This window comes from Opisthocomus hoazin, chromosome 2 (assembly GCF_030867145.1).
Source record: "Opisthocomus hoazin isolate bOpiHoa1 chromosome 2, bOpiHoa1.hap1, whole genome shotgun sequence".
Lineage (NCBI taxonomy): Eukaryota > Metazoa > Chordata > Aves > Opisthocomiformes > Opisthocomidae > Opisthocomus > Opisthocomus hoazin.
Window position 1 is genome coordinate 108711562 of NC_134415.1, and position 25223 is coordinate 108736784.

The window sequence follows — 25223 nt, forward strand, 5'->3', positions numbered from 1 at the left end:
TAACTAATAGAGGAATCAACTGGCAATGCAGTGCTAATAGGGGGTCATCATGAAATGATGAAGTTTAATATATGAAAAAAAAATTTGAAGTCCTTGTTCTGAGTTAAAAAACAGATAAAAAGAGTAAAAAAAGCCACAGTAAGATCTCTGAAGAAGACAACCTAAAGGATAAATGAGCATGAGAGCCACTACCCACTAAGTAGTAACTACATTGAATACGCAAAAGCAAATCTCTTTTGAAGTGTAGGTAGGAAAAATATAAAGGGACCATTCTAACTGCATGAGTATTTTTTAATGACCTGAAAATAGAAAAAGAATCATTATAAAATTGGAAACAAAAGCACATGATTAATGATAAGCATAATGGATAGCTCATATGCCCCAAATGGATAAAAATCAAAAGGCTGGGGTGCAAAATGCATTTCAATTAGCCAGAGACATAAAAGAAAATGAGGAAAAAGTCTATAAATACATTAAACAGTCATGAGAAGACAAAAGAAAGGAAGAGACCATCATTTAATTGGACAGAAGACAAAAATACGGATCATAGACCGAGACGGCTAGTGTTTCACCTTTGCTTCAGTTTTCATACATAGAAAAATTATAATCAGCTACCAAACAAAATGCATTTTAAACAGCAGACCAGCAAAAGCAAAGAATCTGAAGAACATTTAGAAAAGGCAGACATATCAAGCTTCAGAGAACGAATCACTGTAGAGAACTTGTTTAAATAGCCAAAGCAGCCTCAACAGAGAGATAACCTCCAAGAACACAAGGAGAAAGTAGTAGAATAGCAAACATCACACCTCTATCTGCTGGGAAAAAGAAAGATAGGAAATTAAAAACATATTAATCTAGCTTTGAAAGTCAAAATATTGCAAAATACGCTACCAAAAAAACAATCTATAAAAAGAATTTCAGACAATCTATGAACAGCCAGCAAGAATCTGCCAAGCATAGTAAGGCCAATGCAATTGCCTGCTGGTCAGAAAATTTAAGAATGACTTTAATATGGTTGGTGATACTGCTGTGAATTTTAATAAACAGTTTTGTTAATTAGAACATGAATACAATCACTACTGTAGAGAAAAACAGCTATGGGGAAAAACCCGCAAACATTTGTGCCATTATCAACTGCCAGTCATCAAACTTGGAGTCATCAAACTTGGAGGACATCTTCAGTGCAGTCCCAAATCTGGGACTGCAATATATGTTCAACAATGATTTACACAATTGCAGGGGAACCACATTCATACCACTCTAGGGATAAAAAGCATTTTGCCACACAGCGTCAGAATCCAAAATGATCTTGAGAACGTTCAGCACGTTCAAAATTCGGAAGATAAAATTCAACAGAGACCAGGCAAAATACTGATATTAGAAAGGAGCAATCACATGCACTAATATAAAAAGGGGAATACAAGTCTAGGCAAGAACTAGATGATAGAAATCTAGGTGTTAACAGTGATCAAAAAGTAAATAGCAATGCCAATGGCATCTCAGAAAAAGGATGTACCTCTTCTTGGGTTGTGTTAGTAGGCAATGCCTTGAGACAGGGTGTCAATCATTTGGATTCCTGAGCTAGTAAACCCCTCCAAAGTTTATCATACTTTAAAAAGCAGCTGTCTTTAAGAAAGCTATAAATTAGAGCAAGTCCAAATGAAAAACAACAACAACCAAAACCAGCACATTTAAAGTGGTTTAACCAAGACACAAGATTGAAGGAGTTGTCTTACCACTAGCGCACTCATATTCTGTGGCATGGTGTTTCATGCAAACCTCTTGTGGGTAACTGCACCACAGCATATTGTATAAAAAGTCTGTAATCAGCACACAGATTTTCACAGCAACTCTCAATGCAATACAAAACATTCTCTGTTCTTTCTGATTGCCCATTAGGGCAATGACCTCAAACTGAAAAAAGTTGCATAGCACAGCTAAGTAGAAAAATGTAGCACTGCTGAAACAATGTTTGGATCAAGTCTATTTGGCAAACAAACTTGAAAGTACATTACAATTTACTGTAGCGTTCTGCTTATCCTTTGTATGGTTATCAACATTTATACATACTGGAGATACTAAGAAGGGCATTTTTATCCCTCCAGGCCTCCTGTAGCTCTTAACAAAAGGCTTATTCTAAATGTTTCCATGCTTCCTCTTCTTACTGCAGTAAAACAGACATTATGCTTGCTCATCAGTCCAAAATGTAAAAACATTAATGATCACTATTTACTGTAAGAGAAAATGTTGAGGTCTAGACTGAGGTATGTGTGAAAGCAGCGGACTCCCCAGTTACAACGGGAATTGGATCTTGCCAATGACGATACAAGCTGTGGTCAAAAGCAGCCGTACAGAGTTTTGTTAGAGTAACTGCTGAGTATGGTTATAAGAAAGGCTGCATTCTAGAAGGGGTCCTTGAGAGTAAAAGCACAGGATGATAATAGGTGTCTTGAGAGAACAGACTCGGTATAACACTGAGGCCCCGGGGGAGGAAGCACATACTGCAAATGGTCAGTTCCCGGCCACTAAAGGAGCGCAACCTGGAGAGCTCAGCAGAATTGCTTTTAGAGCACAATAAAGAAAACAAAAAACATACCCGAAGCACGTAAAACTGGCTACATATAATGAAAATTCAAAGGAGAAAACAAAATGGTATATAAAGTAACAGCCCCTACAAGCATGAGCACAAACAAAAAACAGGGAGGGAGTTGCTTCAGCAGTATCTTGCCTGGTTAAGGATGCTGTGCCTGATTAATGCCCCGCATTCCTTCAGCAGAGGAGAAGAAATGTTTTTTGGTTTGCTCTTCACCACATTTTGCTTCTGCAATTCAGAAATCATATATGAAGCGTTATCTGGTACTACATACTTGTGTTTAAGTAAATCACAATTTTGAAGAGTGGCATGTGTGTGTGCATGTGTTTTATTCATCAACACTCTCCTACACGGCAAGTTGATTGATACTGCAGCACCAAATCAGAATAAACTCAGATGCAACAGTATATCATATTTAGACCTGAGCTGGAGAAGTTTTGCATAGATGTGTTAAAATAAGAAAATACTTTTTTTTGTTTTAAATCCCCTATAGCATTATTAGTGCTGATAACTGTTATTCATTTATCCTGCCATCCTTCCTTCAATTGTATAAGTTATAAGATGCCCATTCAGTTCCACATATGAAGTGCTAGTCATGTGCAGTAATGCTAGAACGAACCTCCATGGGTTGATGTCACCATGTAAAATGTCAAGAAACTTCCATTCAAACTGGCAAGAGCCAGGGAGGGACACATTTCTGGAGGTTGACAGATTCTGTTTCAGACTGCATTAGGACTGAATCTGTTTGCTGCACAAAACTATAAGCTGTTTGGTAAAGAAAAGTGCAGTTCATGGACTGGTACAAAATTTCCAAATTATCAGTTCTGTTTTACTCAAATGACTGAGCCAAAATAAAATGCTGTTTATTTTCTCTAGGCTGCCATATCACATCTGGAGTCTTCTCTGTAAGGTTTAGTCTGCAAGTATGCACCCACACAAGAGAGAATGGAAGAACCCTGCAATTAGAGCCCTACGCAAACTACCCAAATTTTAGGCTTGAGTGTGTAGGAGTAAACCAGCCTATTTACCTAGCTGTATCTTCTTTGAAACAGGTGAGCAGAAGGAACATAGGGAGGAATGGGTGGATATTGAAGCCTTTTTCCAGACTTACTGGCTAGAACAGCTGCGCCACTGCAGAGAGATACTAATTTCCAGAAGTAAATTACTATTCCCTCAGAGCAAGGAAGAAGCAGAAGAGAAAATGTGATTCAGAGGAAAATCTGAGTCACCATGCTTCCCCAGGCTGGCATTACAATGATGCAGTTCACACACCATGTCTTGCTTAAGGCTATGCCAATAGTCACCATCTTACCCTAAATAAAGAACAGGACAGTTGTGTCAGCAACTTACAGTTTCCATAAGTAAGCTTTATAGGTTGCTGTTTAAGGTTTAGGGGTAGATCAAAAATCTAGGAAGCTATGAGACAGAGCATTTGCTAAGTTCTCATACTAAAATACCCCTGTGTTACATGCTTTGTGTCTTTTCATAGCACAGAAAGTCCCCTCTGTAGAATAAAAACCCAGATGGATCATTTTGTAATGATTAGGCATCACTGTTTAAATGTAGACACCATGAATCATCCAGCAACAGCTGCCAGCGATTTGCCTTGGAAATAAAAGAAATCATCTACCAAGTTTAAAGAGCTACTTTATGGGAAAGGGATGGGAAGCATGTGTTCAATGAAAAAAAAAAAAGACACAAAAATCCAGAATAGGGAAGTGATTCAGAAGTTTTGTCAGAATATTCTGTAGTGGTTATAGACTACCATCACTTAGGCTGCAAGGACCTCTGGAGTCACGTGGTCCAACCACCTTGGCCAGTTTTGAATACTGACATTCACTATTTAAATGCGACTAACATTATTGAGGTATTCATGTTCTTCATTATGAGAAGTAAATAAAAGTGCATTAATATTGACTACTTAGGAACAAGATCTGTTTGGCTTTTAACAATAAACATGCTACTTAAAAAGAAGTTTACTCTTTTTAGAGTCTAGGATTTGTAAGTACAAAGAATTCTCTTGCCATAGATGATAAAATAAGACTGGTCCCACTTAATCAGATTTTCTGTTAGAAAAAACAGAATAAGCGTGGAGAAGGGAATACAACCTGCAGACAAAGAGTGAAAAATCCTACCATGTACATTGGTCGCCATTATATTAAGTGTCGTAAAACTGTTACGGAAAGAGTCAGCTATTCACATAAGAGCCTTTATTGTGCCCATGTTTAAAACTGTTGCCATTTTGAGTTTCTAAAACAGTATGTCTCCACCTACATTCCCTTCAAAGGTTCAGAAGCAGGCATGCCCAGAAAGACATGCTCAGAGTCCATCTAACACACTCAAGTCCTTTAATTCAGCAGTAAATCTCAGCATCAGTGGCAACTGCCATTGATAACAGGTTGATGAGTAAGAAGGAAGGGAACTGCTTTCATCTTTCCTATGCCAGCCTAGGGTTACCTTTATTCAAGAAGCAGGAAAACAGGTCTCTTCCAAAGCCTTCTTCAGCAGAACGGATTTTGCTATCACACCTCCTCTTTCCCAGGAATGAAACCCAGTTATCAGGCTGGAGGAAAGGATGGAGTGGCAATAATGGTCCCATCGTAGTTGTCGTATTGGATTGTGAAGAATGGAAAAAAATCATAGATGTATGTAGCTAAAACACAGGAGACAATATCATTCTGCATCTCTGTTAGAAGGACATTCAGCTGGGAACAGCAGTATTAATTTTTCTGTCCCTACCTTGTTTATGTATATTATCCTCTGAAAATGCAAACGCTGATGTGTGATTTGGAGAATTCATCTTACCACGGTACCTTAAAGAAAAAAAAGCAGGAAGGATATCCTAGGAGTCCACTGTGCAAGACCACAGGTACAGCGTCAACACTTGTTACTTGCATCAGTCACTGTAGGAAGAGTGGTACTTGCTAAATTATTTCACTGATCTCTGAAATATCCCAGCGTATTCCTACAGTCACAACAAGAAACATCCGGTTTCTCATTGTTCCAGGAAAAAGTAACTGTCTGAAAATATTGACTTCCTAATAGAGCCATCTATGAGTTTCATTTTCTCTGTAAGCTTGGCTTCCAGTGTCCTCCTTATTGATACGTCTTACTTGAGTCTTCTTGTGGACTCACTTTGCTCCTGAGTAATCCTCCATTATTTCCTTCCCCAAACAATTTTAACTTCATGGTAGTGATGTGGCAAGGCAATCATCCATTCCTCTATCTAGGAAGTGGATTTACTCATCGAATGGCAGAGGGCATTGGATCTGGTATCCTCACCCAAAACCTCTAAGGTGCCTGTTGAGAAGCTGTAGAATACGCGAGGAAGATGCTTATCTCGGCATACTCCCCTAGGGAATCATCTGGGCTGCTGGTTAGCTCAGATCCCATGGAAAAACTGAGCCAAATGTCTCCATTCTCCACGCAGCTAGAAGCATCCTATCATAAAGCTGAATGGCTTAAAAGCCACACATTCCCAATTATCACAGAATTAATTTTAAACTGTCTTTCATTTACAATATGAAAGTCACCTGTCTACTAAATTTCTTCTTTAAACTTCCATGTAAAGGATCTTCCTGGATAAGCCACACTCCTGCATGCACTGTCTTCCTCATGCTTCTAGATATATGACACTCACTGAGATGAGAGAGAAAAGTTCCCCTCACCACAAATAACTGTGCTATGGCTGTATTTATCTGACTTTTTTGATGAAAAGAAATCACATCCATTTTGAAATCCTGCTGTGAAAATTTAGGCTCAAAATATCTGGCCCCATTAAGAATGCAACATTTTTCTATGGCTATATATTTTTGCGGACATTTTTATTATCTGTGAATGTGATGTTTAATGTAGAAGGGGAAAAAGGAGAGGAGCAATGTATTCTGCAAGACTAATGGACAGCTAAACATAATTCATTAGGTGAGACAGGCAGTGTATAAAACGAGAAGTTAAATCAAGCAGCAATGACCTTGGACTGAGCAGCTTTTCTAAGCTAGTCTCCTGTATTTTGAATTTACTTTTTGGAGGAGTCCTTTTTTATTATGCAACAAACACTATAGAGTGAGATTCATGTAATCAAATGTAGATGGCTACACTGAATTACACATAAGCTAGCTGCCTCGCCGCGAAGAGAGAAAAATGGTCACTTTCAGGGCACATTTCACCTCATCTGATGTACAGACCTGAAAGCAGGCAGACCTAAACCCACCTGTTTATCAGCATTAATTATAAAGGAAGGCAGAGGTGATCAGTTCAATATACAGACATCTCTATTATACCGTTATTAGGCGAAATGAATTCCATCCAGAAGGACCACGAAATTTTGGTGTCTTTATAGCCAGCTTCAGGCATCCAGCTTCAATTCCAGCCAGGGATTTAATTTTAGAACTGGGAGATGAGGAACATACCAGATATAATAACAAGGCTTACCTCCTACCTCCTTCTCTAAAAATACACAGTTTGTCTCCCAGTTGCAATATACTTCAAAATGAGCAGACTACTGAATCATTTAAGGGAAATAGTTCTTCTCAGGAATTTCTTCATTGGGGGATTTTTATTCTTTTCAGTCATGAAGAACATTTTTATCCATCTTGCAAAATCTTCTTCAATAGAATTCAAGGAAAATCTGTGAAGCTATATATTGTTACAATTTCTTCTTTCAAGAAAATATTAGAAAAGTAGTAGAGAACACTACTTTGTCCGCTTTCTGTCTTAGAGCCTTATTCTCAGGTACAGTCTCATTTGGCGTCTGTCGAAAGTTACTTGTGCTGGGAACACAAAGTGTGTCTACGGAAGTAAACGCAGTCACAGCACCAGGTCTGCAGTGCTTGGGAGTTGGACAGCACATCGCTAGATAGACCCACAGGTTTCTAGGGCTGCTCACTTTGGTTTGGATTTTAGAAACCAGCAGGGTGTGAAGCAGCAGAATACTGTTTGTAAACACAGGTGTCCAGCTGTAACCCTGTGCCGTGGGGTTTTTTGTGTTGTTGCTACAAAGTGACTTAAAAATGCATGAGGCATAGTTTTTAAAAAAGAAATACCAAATGAGCAATGAAACATGAAGCTTTCAGAATCTAAGATATTATTCATCTGGCAAAAGCCTAGAATAAGCTTCTTATTCATCCGTTTCTTCTAAGAAAGAAGTGCTGTGCTGCTCACAAGGTATAAGGTATAGTGCAATATTTGTCCTAGTTCAGCTACAACAACAGAAAAAGTTTTGAATAATTTATGATTCAAAAGTAACTTTCTATAAATGAAGAAAAAGAATAATTTTGTCATACTATTTTATGACCTAATCATAATTATTTTAATTAAGCTTATTGGCTCCTGTCTTGTCCAAGAAATACATATAATCATTTATTTATATGATTTTTTGATATTAAGATCTATTCCAGTGACTGTTCTTGTGCTAATCAATATACCAGTACTAAACCAGCTACGAAACGTCTGAATCAGTGCTGAGAACTAATGAAAAAATGCTACACAGGCTTCAAGTCAATGCCAAGACACAGAGGTATTAAATAGAGAGTAGGCTGAGGACAGGACTACTGAGTTCTTATGTCAGCATCCTTGCCAGTTTCCTCTTCAGTCTCCATCAAGCTAATATTTTATTCTGAATTTTCCATTTTGAAAGCTTTGAGATAATAACGATTAGGTCATAAGGTCACCTTAATAAAGACCACTGAGATATAAAGACATCAAGCTTAGGGAATTGCAGGTCATTTTAATACCAGAAATGGATACACATATCTAGAATACTATAAGCTTCATATTCATCATATCTGCTAAAAATCTATGATGATAGAAAAACAAAATTTCTATAACATATTTCACTGAAATATGATAGATATTTGTTGCTATAAAATCACCATCTTAGGGGCCATTTTGAAAATGCCTTCAACTGCTTCATATACTGCAGTGAAATTCAATAAAGCAATTTTCCTTATTTGTCTTATTCCTCCATTCACGTTTTTGGTTTTTTTTTTGAGATTTACAGTCATTACACATGAACTTGGGTCTAGCTGTCTAGCCTTTTGTTACAGAGTATGTCCATTTAGTCAGTGAGTTTAGCATAGGGAAATCTACAACCTCTGGGTCCTTAACATGGATTAAGAGACTAGACTACAATGCAAACAGCTTGCTTGATTTCCAGTGCCCATTAATTCAAATCCCCTTTAGTATTCTGAAATTTTTTTTCCTCATACTGTACAATTTCTTCTTCTCCATGCAGGCACCACAACTAATATTCCACAGCTTCACAGATAACTTCACCAGAGCACAATTAAAATTGCACATTCCCAGCAAACAACCATTTGCAAAGGCATTTAGTCATAGTTCTAAAGTTAATAATTTATTGTCTCTCTTCATTAATTATAAAACACTGAAAATTTTGCTACAAATGTCTATGTTAAGAAGATCTAAGGAAGACAAGCTTTGGATGTGTTACATAAAAGCATGTAAGAGCAATGTTACATTTTTAAAGGGAAAGCTGCCTTTAATACCGCAATTCATCAATGTTCACTCTTTTGAGACATTTGGCTAGAAGATAACTGACCTTGAAACAGGTTATGCATCTTCAGTTTAGGATGCATAACAAGTCATGGTGAATTAATACACAACAGAGCCCATAATCATGGATATTATTGCCTGATCTGGAGAAAACATACTCAAGGGCATTACAGCCTAATTTAGCTTCACAGTCAGATTGACAACTTCGGCATTTCAAGTACTCAGAAACCACAGCAATGAGCACTTTGGAAACACACACAGATCTCTAATAAACACTGACAGTCTATAATAATGTTTAAAAATCAGCTGTAAAACTTTAATAAAATAAATATTAGACCCATAAACCTAATTTCATAACCTTGGTAATACATAATAACATGGTCCAAGGCTTGTCCCCTACTGCTATTTCTCAACAGAAAGCAGTCACCCAAGACAAAGAATTAAGCTCTGGGCTTCTCCTGCCCAGGGGTGGAGGTACTGTCCAAGAAAAAGGTCAACTGGCCAGTTCCTCACTGAGACAAGCGACTGCATGGCTCACACCAGGCAACTGTTGGAAATACTCTTACAGCTCTTCAGAGCTCCAGACTAAGCAAGCATGATGTATGGCCACCTATGGCCACCTCTCTTCTCCTCAGTTTCCTGCTTTGATCAGCTCAACCAGAGAAAAGACCATAGGGGCCAGATAAAGAGGATGACTTAAAAATAGGAAGAAAATTTGAGGGTGCATTTATTCATAATTTAGTGTGTAACAGAGCACTGTTTTTAATGTTTATACTTTTTTACTGTAGAGGCCCTGAACATCAATAAAACTCTGCTCAATAATTTCCACGGTAATTTTTGTGGAGGGTTTCTCAATCCAAAGATACTTCCCCCCCCCCCCAAAAAAAAATCAGATTAAAAAATTGGGTCTCAAATTTCAATTAATTGTTTTTGAAATAAGAAATTAGATTTACATATGTCCTGAAGCAGCTGAAAATAAATGAATAATAAATAATTTTTTTTTACTTGCAATATTTGGGGCCTTTAATCTGAGGATATTAATAGTGCTCTGAAAAGTATTTACTAATTAACCTTCACTTTATTATGAACCAGGCAAATCCCTGTAACCTTCCTTTTAGCTCAGATGAAAAATAAGAGAAAAAACGGAAAGAAATTGTGTGATTTTACGATTTCATGCCCCCATACTAGCTCACAATTAATAATGTGCAGCATTAGCTTGAGGTATAACTGCTGGTTTTCACTCTCCACACCCACAAGTCTCACAAGACAGCAATGTTTTAAACTCTAGCTAGCTGTCCTATCTGGACACCAGGGCCGCAGCTCAAATACTAGCGGTACTCCTCTTAGTAAAGCAGTGAGGAACCAGTGTAAGAAGTGGGTAAATTGATTCTCCCTGTTGCTCCTCAAGGCTTTGAGTTACAGAAAAATGAAGAATGCCTCTTCAGACTACCACCCAGAAGAGGAGATGCTGAGGTCAGGATTTCCTTGTCTCTAAGGAAGCCACCGCTGCTGGCACGGCAGGACTGGAGAGCCTGAAGGGCTCAACGGTAGGTGCATTGAGGCACATGAGAAGTGACCTCAAACCTTTCAGGCTGAGGAGGAAATTCCCACCCCAGATCACTGTCCTAAAAGAAGAACAAGTAGGTGAATCAGATTGCTAGCACCATCATCCTCACCTCCACCAATGGCTTTAGGGACCAAGCAAAGCGAAGAGATCTGCCAGCAAATACGTTCTACTCAAATCGGTGCCTTGTTTTGAACCCTGTGAAACTGCCTTTTCCAGCAAAAGGATTATTCCAGAACAAAAAAAACCCAAACCCCAACTACCCAGCCTGACTCAGCTATTCTGTGCTGTTAACCCAACTGCTTTGCTGCACTTTCTTAGCTACCTTCCAGTGTAACTTCTCTCTCTCAAGGCAGTCTGAATTGACAGAACTGAACTAAAATTCTGATTTTTCAGCACTCACGTCAGTCATATTCAATAGGTATTGATTCCTCCCTTTTCCACATGAGCTGCTGGAGTGGGATCGGGGTCTAGGAAAGAATAAAGGAATTTTGGAGATTATCTGAGATATGACTCCTCCTTGTCAGGGCTGGTAAAGGGGAAAATTATCTTGATCATTGCAAATGCTGACTGAAAATTTCCGTGTCAGGACTCAAATTGATGACAGTGTGGATTAGGAAACAACACAGGCTGCCATGCAGCCTATCATCACAAAGTAAATCATGAAGTTATTTGAGTTTCAAAAATAATTACAGGGAAGAGTAAAGGGAATTTTGTAAAAAGCAAGTGTAACCTGTATAAAAAGCTTAAACCAGCTTTAAGGTTTAACTGACACCATCAAATTACTAATCGGAACAAAATGTATGGCTATGTATTCAAAATGTACATGTACATGACAAGTGCAGTAACATACCTCTGACTCCACACTAAAAACAAAATTTCCTGGAAGAAGTGGTAATCTTCACCCTATTTATTTAATAATTGACTTGGATCACAATACTAATCTTATTAAAATTCTGTATTTATCAGTAACAGTTCTGTGCTTAATACTGAGCAGTTAAGACTAAGGGATACAAAACAAGATTTTACTGATTTTATCATTCCACACATTTGACCAGAAAACTTAAACATTTTGTGTAATTTATTTACTCACCTCTTGAGTTTTTTATTGGCTTTCATTTGTAGCTACCTGCAGAAATATCTTCTTATTACTAGATCAGAAATTATATCTGTGTTGTTTGTTTGTTTTTAAATCTGAAGCCTAAACAATTACCTAGCTACGCAATTTGGCCCTTGTTCTACCATTCAACACGCCACCTGCTCCAAAGCCTGCTATCAGCCCATGATCCCTAATCTCTGTCATCACTTTTAAGATGCACACCATGCACCCATGCCTCCCCAGTTACACCTCCTTCTCACAGCACCCTTTGCAGCACCTAGTACACTGCTCAAGTTCCACATTTCACACTGCAGTCTCTCCATTTCACTCCTGTGGTGTGCACATTCCTCCCTAACAGAGCTTTTAACAATACTCTCAAGACTTTCTGTTCCCTCAGCATGTTTAACCCTGACATCAGGTCAAGATACTCCACGAATTTTATTTGCCAGTACACACATGGTGGTTACTGAGTTGAGTGCTACCATATAGAAATTATTCTAGTTAACTGAGCTATCCTTGCCTCCCATCTCAGAATCACAGAGTCAGACAACCATTTAGGTTGGAATAGACCTGTAAGATCATTGAGTCCAACTGTAAACCTAACACTGCCAAGTCGACCACTAAACCACATCCCTAAGCACCACATCTACACATCTTTTAAATACCTCCAGGGATGGTGACTCCACCACTTCCCTGGGCAGTCTGTGCCAATGCTTGATAAACCTTCCTGTGAAGAAATTTTTCCTAATAGCCAATGTAAACTTCCCCGGTGCAAACCCTCCCCTTGAGGCCGTTTTCTCTCATCCTATCGCTCCTTAGGCTGGAGAAGAGATCAACATCTGCCTCACTACAGACTCCTTTCAGGTAGTTGTAGAGAGCAATAAGGTTCCCCCTCAGCCTCCTCTTCTCCAGACTAAACAGCCCCAGCTCCCTCAGTCGCTCCTCATAAGACTTGCTCTCCAGACCCCTCACCAGCCTCCTTGCCCTTCTCTCGACACGCTCCAGCAACTCAGTGTCCTTCCTGTAGTGATGGGCCCGAAACTGAACACAGTGCTCCAGGTGCGGCCTCACCAGTGCTGAGTACAGGGGCACAATCACCTCCCTACTCCTGCTGGCCACACTATTCCTGATACAAGTCAGGATGCTGTTGGTTTTCTTGGCCACCTGGGCACACTGCTGGCTCGTGTTCAGCCGGCTGTTAACCAACACCTCCAGGTCCTTTTCCGCTGGGCAGCTTTCCAGCCGCTCTTCCCCAGGCCTGTAGGGTTGCATGGGGTTGTTGCGACCCGAGTGCAGGACCCTGTACGTGGTCTTGTTGAATCTCATACAGCTGGCCTCAGCCCATCTTGCGCTGTCTCCACTTTCTCCTGCCACGGTGGGTGAGGAATTCCTCTCTCAACCTTAGCCACGGGTCCATAATGATTAGGGAAGGGATTGTTAGACAGAGTGATCACATAAACCCAGCCTGCTTAGGAAATAAGGCCACAAAAACAAGGCTACAAAACAAAAAAGGTGAAACAAACATAAAGCTGAAGAACATAATTTAAGGCAACTGTATCATCAATATAAATTTACTCTGAAGACAAGATTCACAGCTAGCTACTATTACACAGAGCACAGTGTGACTCTATCAAAGGGAGATGTCATTAAGCCACCCTCATTAGCAGTGTCTGCCAAGGACAGCTAGAGTGCAACTCATCATAACTGCGTTTCATGTCACCCAGGAGCGGGAATGTAAGAGCTGGAACAGTTCACTGCACAAAAAATATTAACCAGGTAACCGGTCAGGACAGAGATAACTTTGAATGTGTTAATAGGAGCGGGAGGATGGCTGACCGTCTGGTACCTGCAGTGGATGAGATTGGTCTCACACTTATCTCTGAGCAACAGCAGGATTTGCACTCTTTTTCTGCTACCAGTGCCTCAGCACACACTGTGAGTCAGGAACGCATGCAGCCCCATGAGCAGGCTGCTTCAAAAGCGTTTGGCAGTTCCCTGCGATGCCTCCCACCTGATACAACTCGGCTCTGCTTGTGACTCATTTAAGCCTGATAGGAGGCAGGCTTTATCTCATCCATGTTCCTGCTACTCTGGTGCTTTGCATAGTTATCTTGATGGATTCAAGTATATTACAAGATGTTGCTGATTGGATCAGATCAGCCCATTTTCTTACCCACCTTCGTATCTCCAATTTTATGAAGACAGGTGTTTCTGTTTCCATTATCCCACCTGTTCTACATCTTCAGTTGAAATAAGCCAGTCAGCTTTGAACTGACTTCCCTCACACAACATAGGAAGTATGCAATTCTGTGTAGGGAGTTTTACCCCCATTTACATCTTTATTTATCATCTCTGCATCATCTCAGCTCTGATAACATGTTCATATAAAAAGCACTGAACATATATATGATATGATAGTGCACAAATTTTCCCATATCACAGAATCACAGAATCACAGAATGGTAGGGGTTGGAAGGGACCTCTGTGGGTCATCTAGTCCAACCCTCCTGCCGAAGCAGGGTCACCTACAGCAGGCTGCACAGGACCTTGTCCAGGCGGGTCTTGAATATCTCCAGAGAAGGAGACTCCACAACCTCCCTGGGCAGCCTGTTCCAGGGCTCCGTCACCCTCAGAGGGAAGAAGTTCTTCCTCATGTTCAGACGGAACTTCCTGTGCTTCAGTTTGTGCCCGTTACCCCTTGTCCTCTAGCTGGGCACCACTGAAAAGAGTTTGGCCCCATCCTCCTGACACCCACCCTTAAAATATTTGTAGGCATTTATAAGGTCCCCTCGCAGCCTTCTCCAGGCTGAACAAGCCCAGCTCCCTCAGCCTCTCCTCGTAGGAGAGATGCTCCAGTCCCCTCACCATCCTCGTAGCCCTCCGCCGGACTCTCTCCAGTAGCTCCTCATCTTTCTAGAACTGGGGAGCCCAGAACTGGACACAGTACTCCAGATGAGGCCTCACTAGGGCAGAGTAGAGGGGGAGAAGAACCTCCCTCGACCTGCTGCCCACACTCTTCTTAATGTACCCCAGGATACCATTGGCCTTCTTGGCAACCAGGACACACTGCTGGCTCATGGTCAACCTGTCATCCATCAGCACTCCCAGGTCCCTCTTCACAGAGCTCCTCTCCAGCAGGTCCGCCCCAAGCCTTCTTCACTCTAGAATTGCAGTGCTCTCTGGTTTTATATTAGCTAGTCTCTGTCCATTTTAGTATCTGGAGGTACAATGAGGAAACCTTGGAAACAGATTCAAACAGAGTATGAGGCCCTCCATCAACACTGGATATATTTTCTGTTGGCTCTTTTCTGTGAACTTCGCTAGTGTTTTTAAAGTTGTTCATGGTATTGGCATCTCTTTTTCCAGCATGAGTCTATACAAACCTCTGCAATCCAGTACAAACAGTCATATTGCCCTGGAGTAGCAGACACAGGTAGCCTACAGGAGTAAGGAACAATGCTACAACCTAATAAATACATTATTCCATGACATGTGGATTATCAGGCTGGACATATTCACTAAAATCTGGCCATAACTACCTCACACATCTGGCTGGCTTATGATGTGGGCAGAGTAAACGTGACACTTTCTGCTCTGATCTGTGCAGATCTAGCTTATACATCACATGTAAAACACTAAACAAGGCCAACTTACAGACTGGGAAAAACATCTTCCTTTGGGAAATGCTTTTAGTCTCAGAATTTCCAAAGTGTCTAAAAGTATTATGTTTTAAACTGAAAATTACCATTTTGGTTTCTACTGTATAGATATTTTATGCTTTCTTTGCTAGAGTTTACTTTTAAGAGTCATATTGCAGATAACAGAGACAGAAAAAACTACTGAGTTCATTGTTACAACCAGTCAATAACGGATGTTGCACAAGCTGATTTTTGTCTTACTCATCACAAACATGTAGTGTTTTATATATGAAGTACAAGATACATGAGGACCCTTTTGGGGAAAAAAAAAAAAGCTCTGTCTTATTTTGAAAAGGAACTATGTCAAAACAGTGTGGTTTTACTTACACATATGTTTGGAGTGTGCAAACAGAAACCGGATTTTTCTTCTTCAGATGGACTCTTAGGACTGTTCAGTTAACTTCTACACACTTTTATCTGTGCGTATCTCTTAAAAGCATAAAGGTTGGTCTGATTTCAAGCTATTAGTTTTTTCATATAGCTATATGACGGAATAAGTAATCAAAATCATAAGAACACTTCAATGAACACAGAACAACCTTTATGTCCTCAGACCTCACCGATTCCCCCAACATAGAACTCAGTTCAAATCAAGGAGTTTTAATTTTAGCTAAGACTAATTTCCTTCAACAAAGCATAGCACAGACATTTATGATCTAGAATACGATCCTTCCAGAATAGGGCTGTGGCAGATTATACAGCCTTCTTAAAGGACTTTAGAAATATAGTTTTTGATAACTTTAGGTTACTTTTGAAAATAGTATTTCCCTAAAAAGTGAAGGTTAGATATTGAGTCCCCTCTGATATTAGTGTGCCCCTACACCACAAAGTCATATTAAGGAGAACTGTCAGAATGGTGTAACTTCGATTTTTTGTGACATCCTGGGATATCAGTTCACAACAGAAATGAAAATTCCCAAATGGCTGAAGATACTCTGACTAGTAAATGCATGTTATTTTATCAGAGACATTTAAATCTAACTTTAAACATCTTTTCTTTCTGACTTCTTTGTAAGTGCTTACAGGGAAGTTGTCAGAGAAAGAGCAACTACAGCTTAAGCATTTCAAGATGTTTGCTGCAGAACTAGGTACTAGCTTTCTGTCTCAAAACATCAGAGGTAGAATTTTAACTGCCACAGTAATAGCTAAACACTTTAACAGGTGAGATTATAATTAAAGATATTCAGAACATGTTCCCACTGTTCTTCCATTGAAACAACCCATTATGAAAAAGACACTGCTCCCTAAGCATCTGGAAACAACTCTTTTCCTCTTGTTAGTCAGAAGTAAGGTTTTAACAGATGCCCACATATTCTTGGCAGGCACTTCACAATCAATGGTTTAAAGTATTTTGCACGATTAATTCATTGCCTTTTTCATTCTTATAACATGAAATACAAGCTTTAAAGACCACAGGGAAATTATCGTTAAACGAAGAGTACAATTATTAGTCTCTGTTGTACTCCCTATCTGCAAGAACGAAATCTCACCCCGACGGGTTTAGGTGAAACACTTGTCTTCACCCTTAGCCTTGATAATCTTGTGATATTTATGTTCTTTTGTAACATAAACTTCTCTTAGCTGATCAGGAACAATTGACAGAGAAAACATGTTTTGGATTTGCACGACAGATATTGAAGTAATATAGCAGAAGGTTGTGTGGAAGACAAAAAAGAAATATTATGTTATTTATGATCTCTCTCATGGCTGGCCAACTTTCCTCTCTTATTGGAACATCTATAAGTATGTTTCCTCCTGAGGACACTTCTCTCAAATGTGTCCTCTCTTAATGTCTGTTTTCTCTGCTTCAGAATATTGAGTTTACACTAAATCTTTTTCCTTTTAAGTCACGTAAATTCTTTCTTCAAAGAACAACAAAAAAAAAGGTGTTAACAGGCATGCTATCTTTCCTGGAAAAAGCTTTACTCTAAAACCTGATCTGTACTTTTGATAAAAGCAGATACTTTGTTGACTCCTAGTGCACCTCTATACAATGGATGAGTAACATACCTTGGCCTAGAAAGGATAGAATGTATTTGCTCTTGTTGTCAATGAGATAACAAGACTTCTTTTAGTTTGTGCATTTTCAGGTTCAATTTCCATCTCAGAATAGCTTAGCCCATACTGGATAAGCTCATTCCTGAATTCTCAGATCCACCGAGGTCCACTGTACCATCCTGGCAGCACAAAAGCTTTAAAATTAGGGTGACTATAACTTAAACCAGAACATTTTACACTGTTTAAGAATGGAACTAAAAAGCTGAACTTTGATCTCCAGTGACAGCTCCTATACTCTTCACACATGGAAAGTGTAACAAGTCACACAGATGCATGTTTTGAAACACAAGTTAAACCTTTCTCAAGAGTAACATCTGGTAAGAGTGCAACATGCCCACAGCAAGCACTGCCAGTCACAACCAATTATTTAGTAAATATTTTATTATTCAAGCTACGTTTTGTTTGCGTGCTTCCTCTCTGCTAGTGTACCCAGTCATACTAACTACTTTTTTATTCAACTTCACCTCTCCTAAATGGTCTCCCGTCTCTGCTTCCTATTATCCAATTATTAAATTCTTTAATATATAGCTTTCTGCCTTACAGAGAATACTCATATTTTCTGAATTAATCGATTTGAATCCTATCTTCACAGTCTAAGAATACTATTTTGCTGCTGTTTTAAATGAGCAAGGCATCATATATATTTTACAGTACTTAGAAGTGTATATTCGCTGCTCCACAAAAGACTGGGAACAGTCAAGCCCCATGCAGAGAGATTCCCAGCACAATTTCTGCCACCACACAACAGATGGTGGTAGCCAACGCATAGAGTGGTTGGAGAGCACAGAAATGAGCACTGCAGAAGTAACTACTCAAGAGCACACATTGGAAAGATTTGTTGTTCTTCCTTTTTTTGGTTATTATTTCTAATTTAAATTAATATATACATTTATGAAGTCTTTGTACAGCTATTAATAAACACAGTTAAGGATGAAAGACTTCTAGATGTGATCTTGAGACTGGTTCCTTGCAGAAGTTAAATGCACTTGCTGTACAAAAGGGTTAAGCATAGGGTTAGCATAAAATACTGAAGAAACTACCAAAAGATGCACTATCACTTAACACAAGGTTTAAAGGGTGAACAGTCAACCTACTAGTACTGACAAATACAGGCAACACAAAAATTTTTTTTTAGCATCTTATAATGCTAACCTATTTATGGTATTTTGCCCAGTATAAATATAATGCCACAAAGTGACAAAATTTGCAATAGCCAGAAACGTTGCCATGGTAAGTATTACCAAATCATGAAGAACACTGGAGAGAACTCTTCATGTCTGAATTACTGTAGAAAGTACAGCCAGCAAACGGCTTAAATTACTTCGCCAGTGTAAGGCTGGGAGAGAAACTGGAAACCTCCTAATCGTGTGTGTGCACAAGGATAATGTCTGTAGAATCGGTCTCCGAATGTGGCGAGTCCTTTCACATTTCTGTCGACTTCCATATGCACAGGAGGCTCTCCGCGCTCGGAGGAACTGCACTCCCATTGCCACAGATGAGCTCATGCACACTAATGAACAATGAGCATTAGGACCTGCCTTAAGTGGCTCAACTGGATTTAATGGGACAACTGATACGCACCTGAGAATTCGTGTCTGATTCAGTAAATAAGGATTGCTAAGAGAAATTATCATGCTAGCAGTAAGAAACCTGTCACAAAAGAGCTTTATATAAACCAATTTACAAGGCCTACAAAAAACCATCTGTTGGCTACAAAGCACTAGGACCACCGGTCCTTACACTGAAACACAAATGTAAGGCTGTGTCTCAAATAAAGCAATGCCTACACCTGTTTTTTTTTAACTGACAAAATATAATATAGTAGTAAGGATTTACAAATCATGTGTATTGATTAAGCAATTGTGGCAATTCTGAGCTATTATTATTCATTTAGTTCATAATTTTCAGTAGAGTTCTGCTGAGTCACACAAGTGGAAAACGTGGCCAACTGAATGGATATATGACTCGATTACTACACTGAGACAAAATATCCTGTTATGTTTCTGCCACGTAGCTTAGCTTATTGATTTGAATACATGGATAGTGCTATTCAGATATTTAGACGGGACAAACAAACAGAGCAGTATTACTCGTGATAGCTCACAGAGGCCAGGGGCACGAGGCAGCTGGCCTGGAAGAGGAGAAGCAGAGACATCCCTCAAACTATGCCTATAGAACAGAGCACTAATGCCACCTTGACCTGTTTGAAAAAATATTTCCAGTCATTTTACACCTATTCTAACTTTATTATGCTCCTTTTTAAAAAGTATATGTATCCCAAGGGCAGCCTGGAACAACAACATTGAAATGAACAATCATTGATGCCAGTCATTTGTCTTGTATGTTTCAGTATCTTTATCCAACCTGATTGAGCCCTTACCATAACAGTAATTTCATATTTTTGTTCCCGTGAAGACCAAGGAAACATTAACTTCTTGTGCAGCTAGCAGTGGCTCACCACCTGTTGGCTTCTCCAGGACTCAGAAATATTTCTGAGAACATATCACAGGTCATGCTACCTTCAGTATTCTTTTAATAACAAAGAAGTTCTTGGGTGAGTGTACCGGGTTTGCGTGCCAAGGTTTTGGTAACAGGGGAGATACAAGCGTGGCTTCTGTGAAAAGCTGCCAGAAACTTCCCCTGTATCCAACAGAGTCAATGCCAGCCAGCTCCAAGACGGACCCGCTGATGGCCAAGGCCAAGCCCATCAGTGATGGTGATAGTGCCTCTGTGAGAATGTATTTAAGAAGGGGAAAAAAACCCTGCAGCCAGGAGAGAGGAATGAGAATATGTGAGAAAAACAGCTTTGCAGACACCAAGGTCAGTAAAGAAGGAGGGGGAGGAGGTGCTCCAGGCACTGGAACAGAGATTCCCCTGCAGCTCATGGTGAAGATGACGGTGAGGCAGGCTGTCCCCCTGCAGCCCATGGAGGTCCATGGTGGAGCAGATATCCACCTGTAGCTCCCAGAGAACCTCACACTGGAGGAGGTGGATGCCCAAAGGAGGCTGTGGCCCCATGGAGAGCCCACGCTGGAGTAGGCTCCTGGCAGGACCTGTGGACCCATGGAGAGAGGAGCCCACACTGGAGGGTTTGCTGGCAGGGCTTGTGACCCTGCGGAGGGCCCACACTGGAGTATTCTGCTCCTGAAGGACTACACCTGGTGGAAAGGACCCACACTGGGGTAACTCATGCAGAACTGCAGCCCATGGGAAGGGCACACGTTGGAGCAGTTCATGGAGGACTGTCTCCCATGAGAGGGACCTCATGCTGGAGCAAGAGCAGAGTGGGAGGCATCTTCCGCCTGAGGGACAAGGAGCAGCAGAGACAACGTGTAATGAACTGACCACAACCCCTATTCCCCATCTCCCTGTGCTGCTCGGGGGGAGGAGGGAGAGAAACAGGAGTGAAGCTGAGCCCGGGAAGAAGGGAGGGGTGGGGGGAAAGTGTTTCAAGACTTGATTTTATTTCTCATTACCTTACTCTGATTTGATCGGCAATAAATTAAATTAATTTCCCCTAATGGACTCTTTTTTTTTTCCTGTGGCAGTAACTGGTGAGTGATCTCTCCCTGTTCTTATCTCCACACATGAGCCTTTTGTTATATCTTCTCTCCCCTGTCCAGCTGAGAAGGGCAGTGATAGAGCGGCTTTGGTGGGCACCTGATGTCCAGTCAGGGTCAACCCACCACAGCAAGCAAGACAAAACAAATTTTCAGTATGAAAAAGGAACATACCCTTAAAAGCAGTCTGAGGAAGCTTCCTACAACTTGGGTTTCAGTTTCAACTCCATCCACTCCACCTCAGCTTCCACACAGGCCACTTTGAGCAGGGACCGCTTAACGAGCTGACAAGCTGCCACTAAATGGTCCCTACAGCAATTAATATACAAGAAGTAACGCCTCTACAGCACGCACTGGGCACAAGCAGTGGGGTTCAGCAGCAGGGCCTGCTGGGTGCCCTGCGTGAGAGGCGGCCATGCATGGCCTTGCACTGGTTCCAGCTGGCCCTCACCAGTCTCAGCTGCTCCCAGCCAGTCGTAGCTGGTTCTAGTCAGTCTTAGCCAGTTCCAGCCAGTTCTAGCCAGACTCAGCCAGCTCTACAACCTGCCCCATCCCACCCAAAGAGTCAACAAGTTGGAGGGGAGCATGGTGCCTCTGCTCAGATGTTGTGAGGAAGGGTCCCCATGGAGGGCCCCCACCAGAGCAGAGGAGATGAGTAAGAAGGAAGGAGCGGAGGAAGAAAAGGGCGAAGGCCTGAGCCGACCCTCTGGACCGTTAGCAAGGGGAGTGGAGGCTGGGACACCAGGAGAGGGGTCCAGGCTGGAGCTGAGCCTGAGGAGGGGGGAAGAAAGGTGTCTTTCCCAAGTGTTTGTTTAATTGGCTTCTTCGTTTGTTAATGTCCAAGTCAGTAATTATGTTAATTGGCAAGCAATTAAGTGACATTCCCCTAGTCAAGAATGCTTTTCCACGATGTACCATAATTTTAAAGGACTAATGTTTTATCCGATAGGATACTGTGTATCTTCTGAAACTCTGCTATCCTTTAAAACATTTTTATTAATGTTAAGTGATTCACAGTATCTCCTAACAGAATATATTGTGCACCATCAATATAAAAATATACACATTAATGGGTTAACACCACTCTTGGATACATATAGTTGTACATGGCAAGCTTCATACACTATTTATGCATATATACAGCTAGCACACTTGCTATATTATATGATCATATGAGGGGAATCTTCATCATCACTCTGACAACGTACATGTGTAGTATTTGATACGCAAACCTGCTTCTCCACCTTTGATCAACCTGTTAAATGCGCCTGTTCTCATTACTTTAAAAGGAGCGACAGCCTGGTGGGATGCCCTGGGAGGTGGCAGAAGCTGCTCAATTCTTCAGGAAATGCAGCAGCCTCAGTTACAGCGGGGCAGAGACAGGACCAGGCAAAGAGAGACAGTGAGTGCACACGCGGCTCCTGAAGCTCAAAGAGAGACTGAATGATTGCCAAGAGCAGCAAAGGGCCACGAACAGACCAAGAGGAGATACTGCCAAGGACCAGTAAGCACTGTCAGAGTTTGCAGAAACACAGCAGCGAGGAGATGACTGAAAGTAAAGATCATCCTGCAAGGTCACAGGGAGAAGGAGGTCACAGATTTACAAACCTTGTTGTACTTTCCTTCTGCTTCATCTGGCCACTTGGAGTTTTCTATAGCTTTTATTAATTATTCCAGTTCATAGCCTAAGAGAACCTGGCTTTTTGAACTTCAAAGCCATTTGGAGGCTCTTTGGAAAGCTCTTTATAAGGAAAAAGGTTCAGGCAGCACTACCTCAAAGCTCTGGCAGTTTTTGGCTCTCTCACAGCTCTCAGTTCTCAATGAAAGCTTGATAGAAAGTACACTTTACCATGAGGAACATAATGTCTTTTACAAACTATAGAATAGAACCATTGACAAGTACAACATAAAGGGCTCGCTTGAGTATGTCCTGTACCTCCCACAGATTTGATTTGCTCAGCCATGTGATTCTCCATTCATGTCACTACTCTCAAAAAGGAAAGAGGTGCAGTAGCACCTGTGATACAAAAAGTCCAGGCAAAGAAAGTATATCAAGTGTCAGCAGTAAACCAACTGTGAAGCACTGAAGCTGGAATCCAAGCTGGGATAACTAATAACACACTACCTTAAAATACAGATACCTGCAATTGTGCCAGCTATCTGTGCAGTTGCACAGCTAGAACTGTACTTTCGTGCCTTAGATGCAGCCTTCTGGTATGAATTGTCATTTACAGTATTTGGCCTTTATATACGCACTTTTCATTTGGTGGCAAGTCAACCTGAAACCATTTGAAGTGTACCCAATAAAGGCTGTCACCGCTAGCATTAATTTCCAAACACATACTTTAAAAAAATCAATTTTCTAAAGAATATTACTATAATCAAAGAGTTCAGGCTCCTCATCAGCTCTAGATGTTATGGATTATTGCAATAAACCTTAGAGAATCGAATAACTGTGATGCTGACTTGACATCCCTTCTAGCTACCTGCCACTGTAAAACATCCTGCAAATATAAAGCGCTATCAGAGAAGAATGCTGTACATGTGCAACTCCATAATGTTGGAAGCTTTCAGTCTAACACTAACATACTAGCAGGGATAACAGCAAACAGAGAGGAAAAATATCCTTCCAGACACAAATACTCTTGATCTCAGTCATGAAAATTCCCTGTTGGATTAATGTTATAGAAACAGAAAATGTGGTCCGATGTTTTAAGGATAACTTATTTTAAAAAGGGAAATAAAGCAATTTCCTAGTACTAGGGCTTGAGATTTTTAGGGCAGATATAGCTATACTTCTTTTGTAAAGGGTGTAAGTCGCCCTGCTCAAAAAAAAAAAATCATTTGACCAAGGAAAGATTCTCTATGAAAACTAAATAGGATATTTGTATTAATGAATATTAAAAAACATTCAAACTGTATGATACTATGAATTGGTAACTGACATATTTGTAGAACAAATAAAATATCAGGCTGGATCAATCAGTTTTCTGACTTCATTGGTAAGAAACTTCTTATTTAAGTTCAAAGCTTTGGAGAGTTTGTAAAAATATTCAGGGTTTATTCTTTTCCAGTGGTTGTGCAATTTGGGAGTGAAATTGATGAAAACTGACTCAAAGCCTTTTACAGATTTCTGGAATTCTCTCAGGAAAACTGAACAGGTATTGAATGTTTTTTACTGTGTGGAATGAATGTGAATTTACTCTGCCTCTAAATGTACAGAGCCATTCAGAGTAAGGTACAAAGTGGCATCCAATTTCATTCACCTACAAGAAGACAGATTTCTTCACAGCTCCTGGTTCTATTAGTATTTCAACAGCAGGAGCAGCAGTGGTAGCTATTGAGATCCCCAACCGCATGGCAAAACCCGGTTCATTTCCATGAAAGGCCAGTATTCTACACTTGTTATAGGACCAAAAAGAGGCAGAAAGCCTTCTGTGATTAATTTTTCTACTCCTGTAATACTTTTTTTTTTTAAAGAACAAATATTGCTTCAACAGATGACAGCAAAGATAGCAAAGTTTTCATTCATTGTTTGTGGTTCTGTTGGCTGTGAAAGTGATCTGAATTGGTAGATTTGCAAAAAGGATGACAAGCTGTTTTTCCGAGTTGACAGTGGTTGTATAAGCAATTGATCTATCAAAGCATAAAGTTAAATTAATGGAAGAGATGTGGGTATTTCTCCACACTTTTCTTTAATAGTTTGTCTAGATTTCCTAATACCAGTTTACACATACTACATTGACAACAAAGGCTTTTGCCCCTATACAACATCTTTTAATTCCCAAATCATGAAACTCATCACATTTTATTAGATAGGGAAACCATGAGGTGAAACACCCTCTTGTCCCCAAATTTATAAGCTTTCAACACACAGACAGCATAAAGCTTTAAGATTTTGTCTGTTTGTCCAAAACCTTATAAATAGAGGACATATTCTGCTTGCTCATTACAAACTCTCTAGGCATCGGTACCAATGATGTGTATCACATAGAAAGAATTGTGGATGCATGGTGCTTTGAAAGATACAGCTTAGCAAAAATCCTGAATGGAAAACTTGAGGCATTTCTCAATATTTCAGGAGTGTCTTTTTGAGAAATGCAATGTCCTCAAGCAGTTGTGTGGTTATTGATTGCTACCA

General features: G+C 40.3%; 1 protein-coding gene across 24 annotated transcripts in view; it reads right to left on the reverse strand.

Moving 5' to 3' along the window:
* Window positions 1–25223, reverse strand: part of DLGAP2 (DLG associated protein 2) — a 501744-nt gene that overhangs the window by 291941 nt on the left and 184580 nt on the right. The window contains exon 1 of one of the 24 annotated variants that reach the window (XM_075414730.1): window positions 5333–5406. The exons of the other annotated variants lie outside the window; for them this stretch is intronic. Within the exon in view, the coding sequence (XP_075270845.1) occupies window positions 5333–5393 (61 nt within the window). The 5' untranslated portion in view covers window positions 5394–5406. Of the gene's footprint in view, window positions 1–5332; window positions 5407–25223 lie in introns of those variants that run through there. 24 annotated transcript variants of the gene reach the window in all.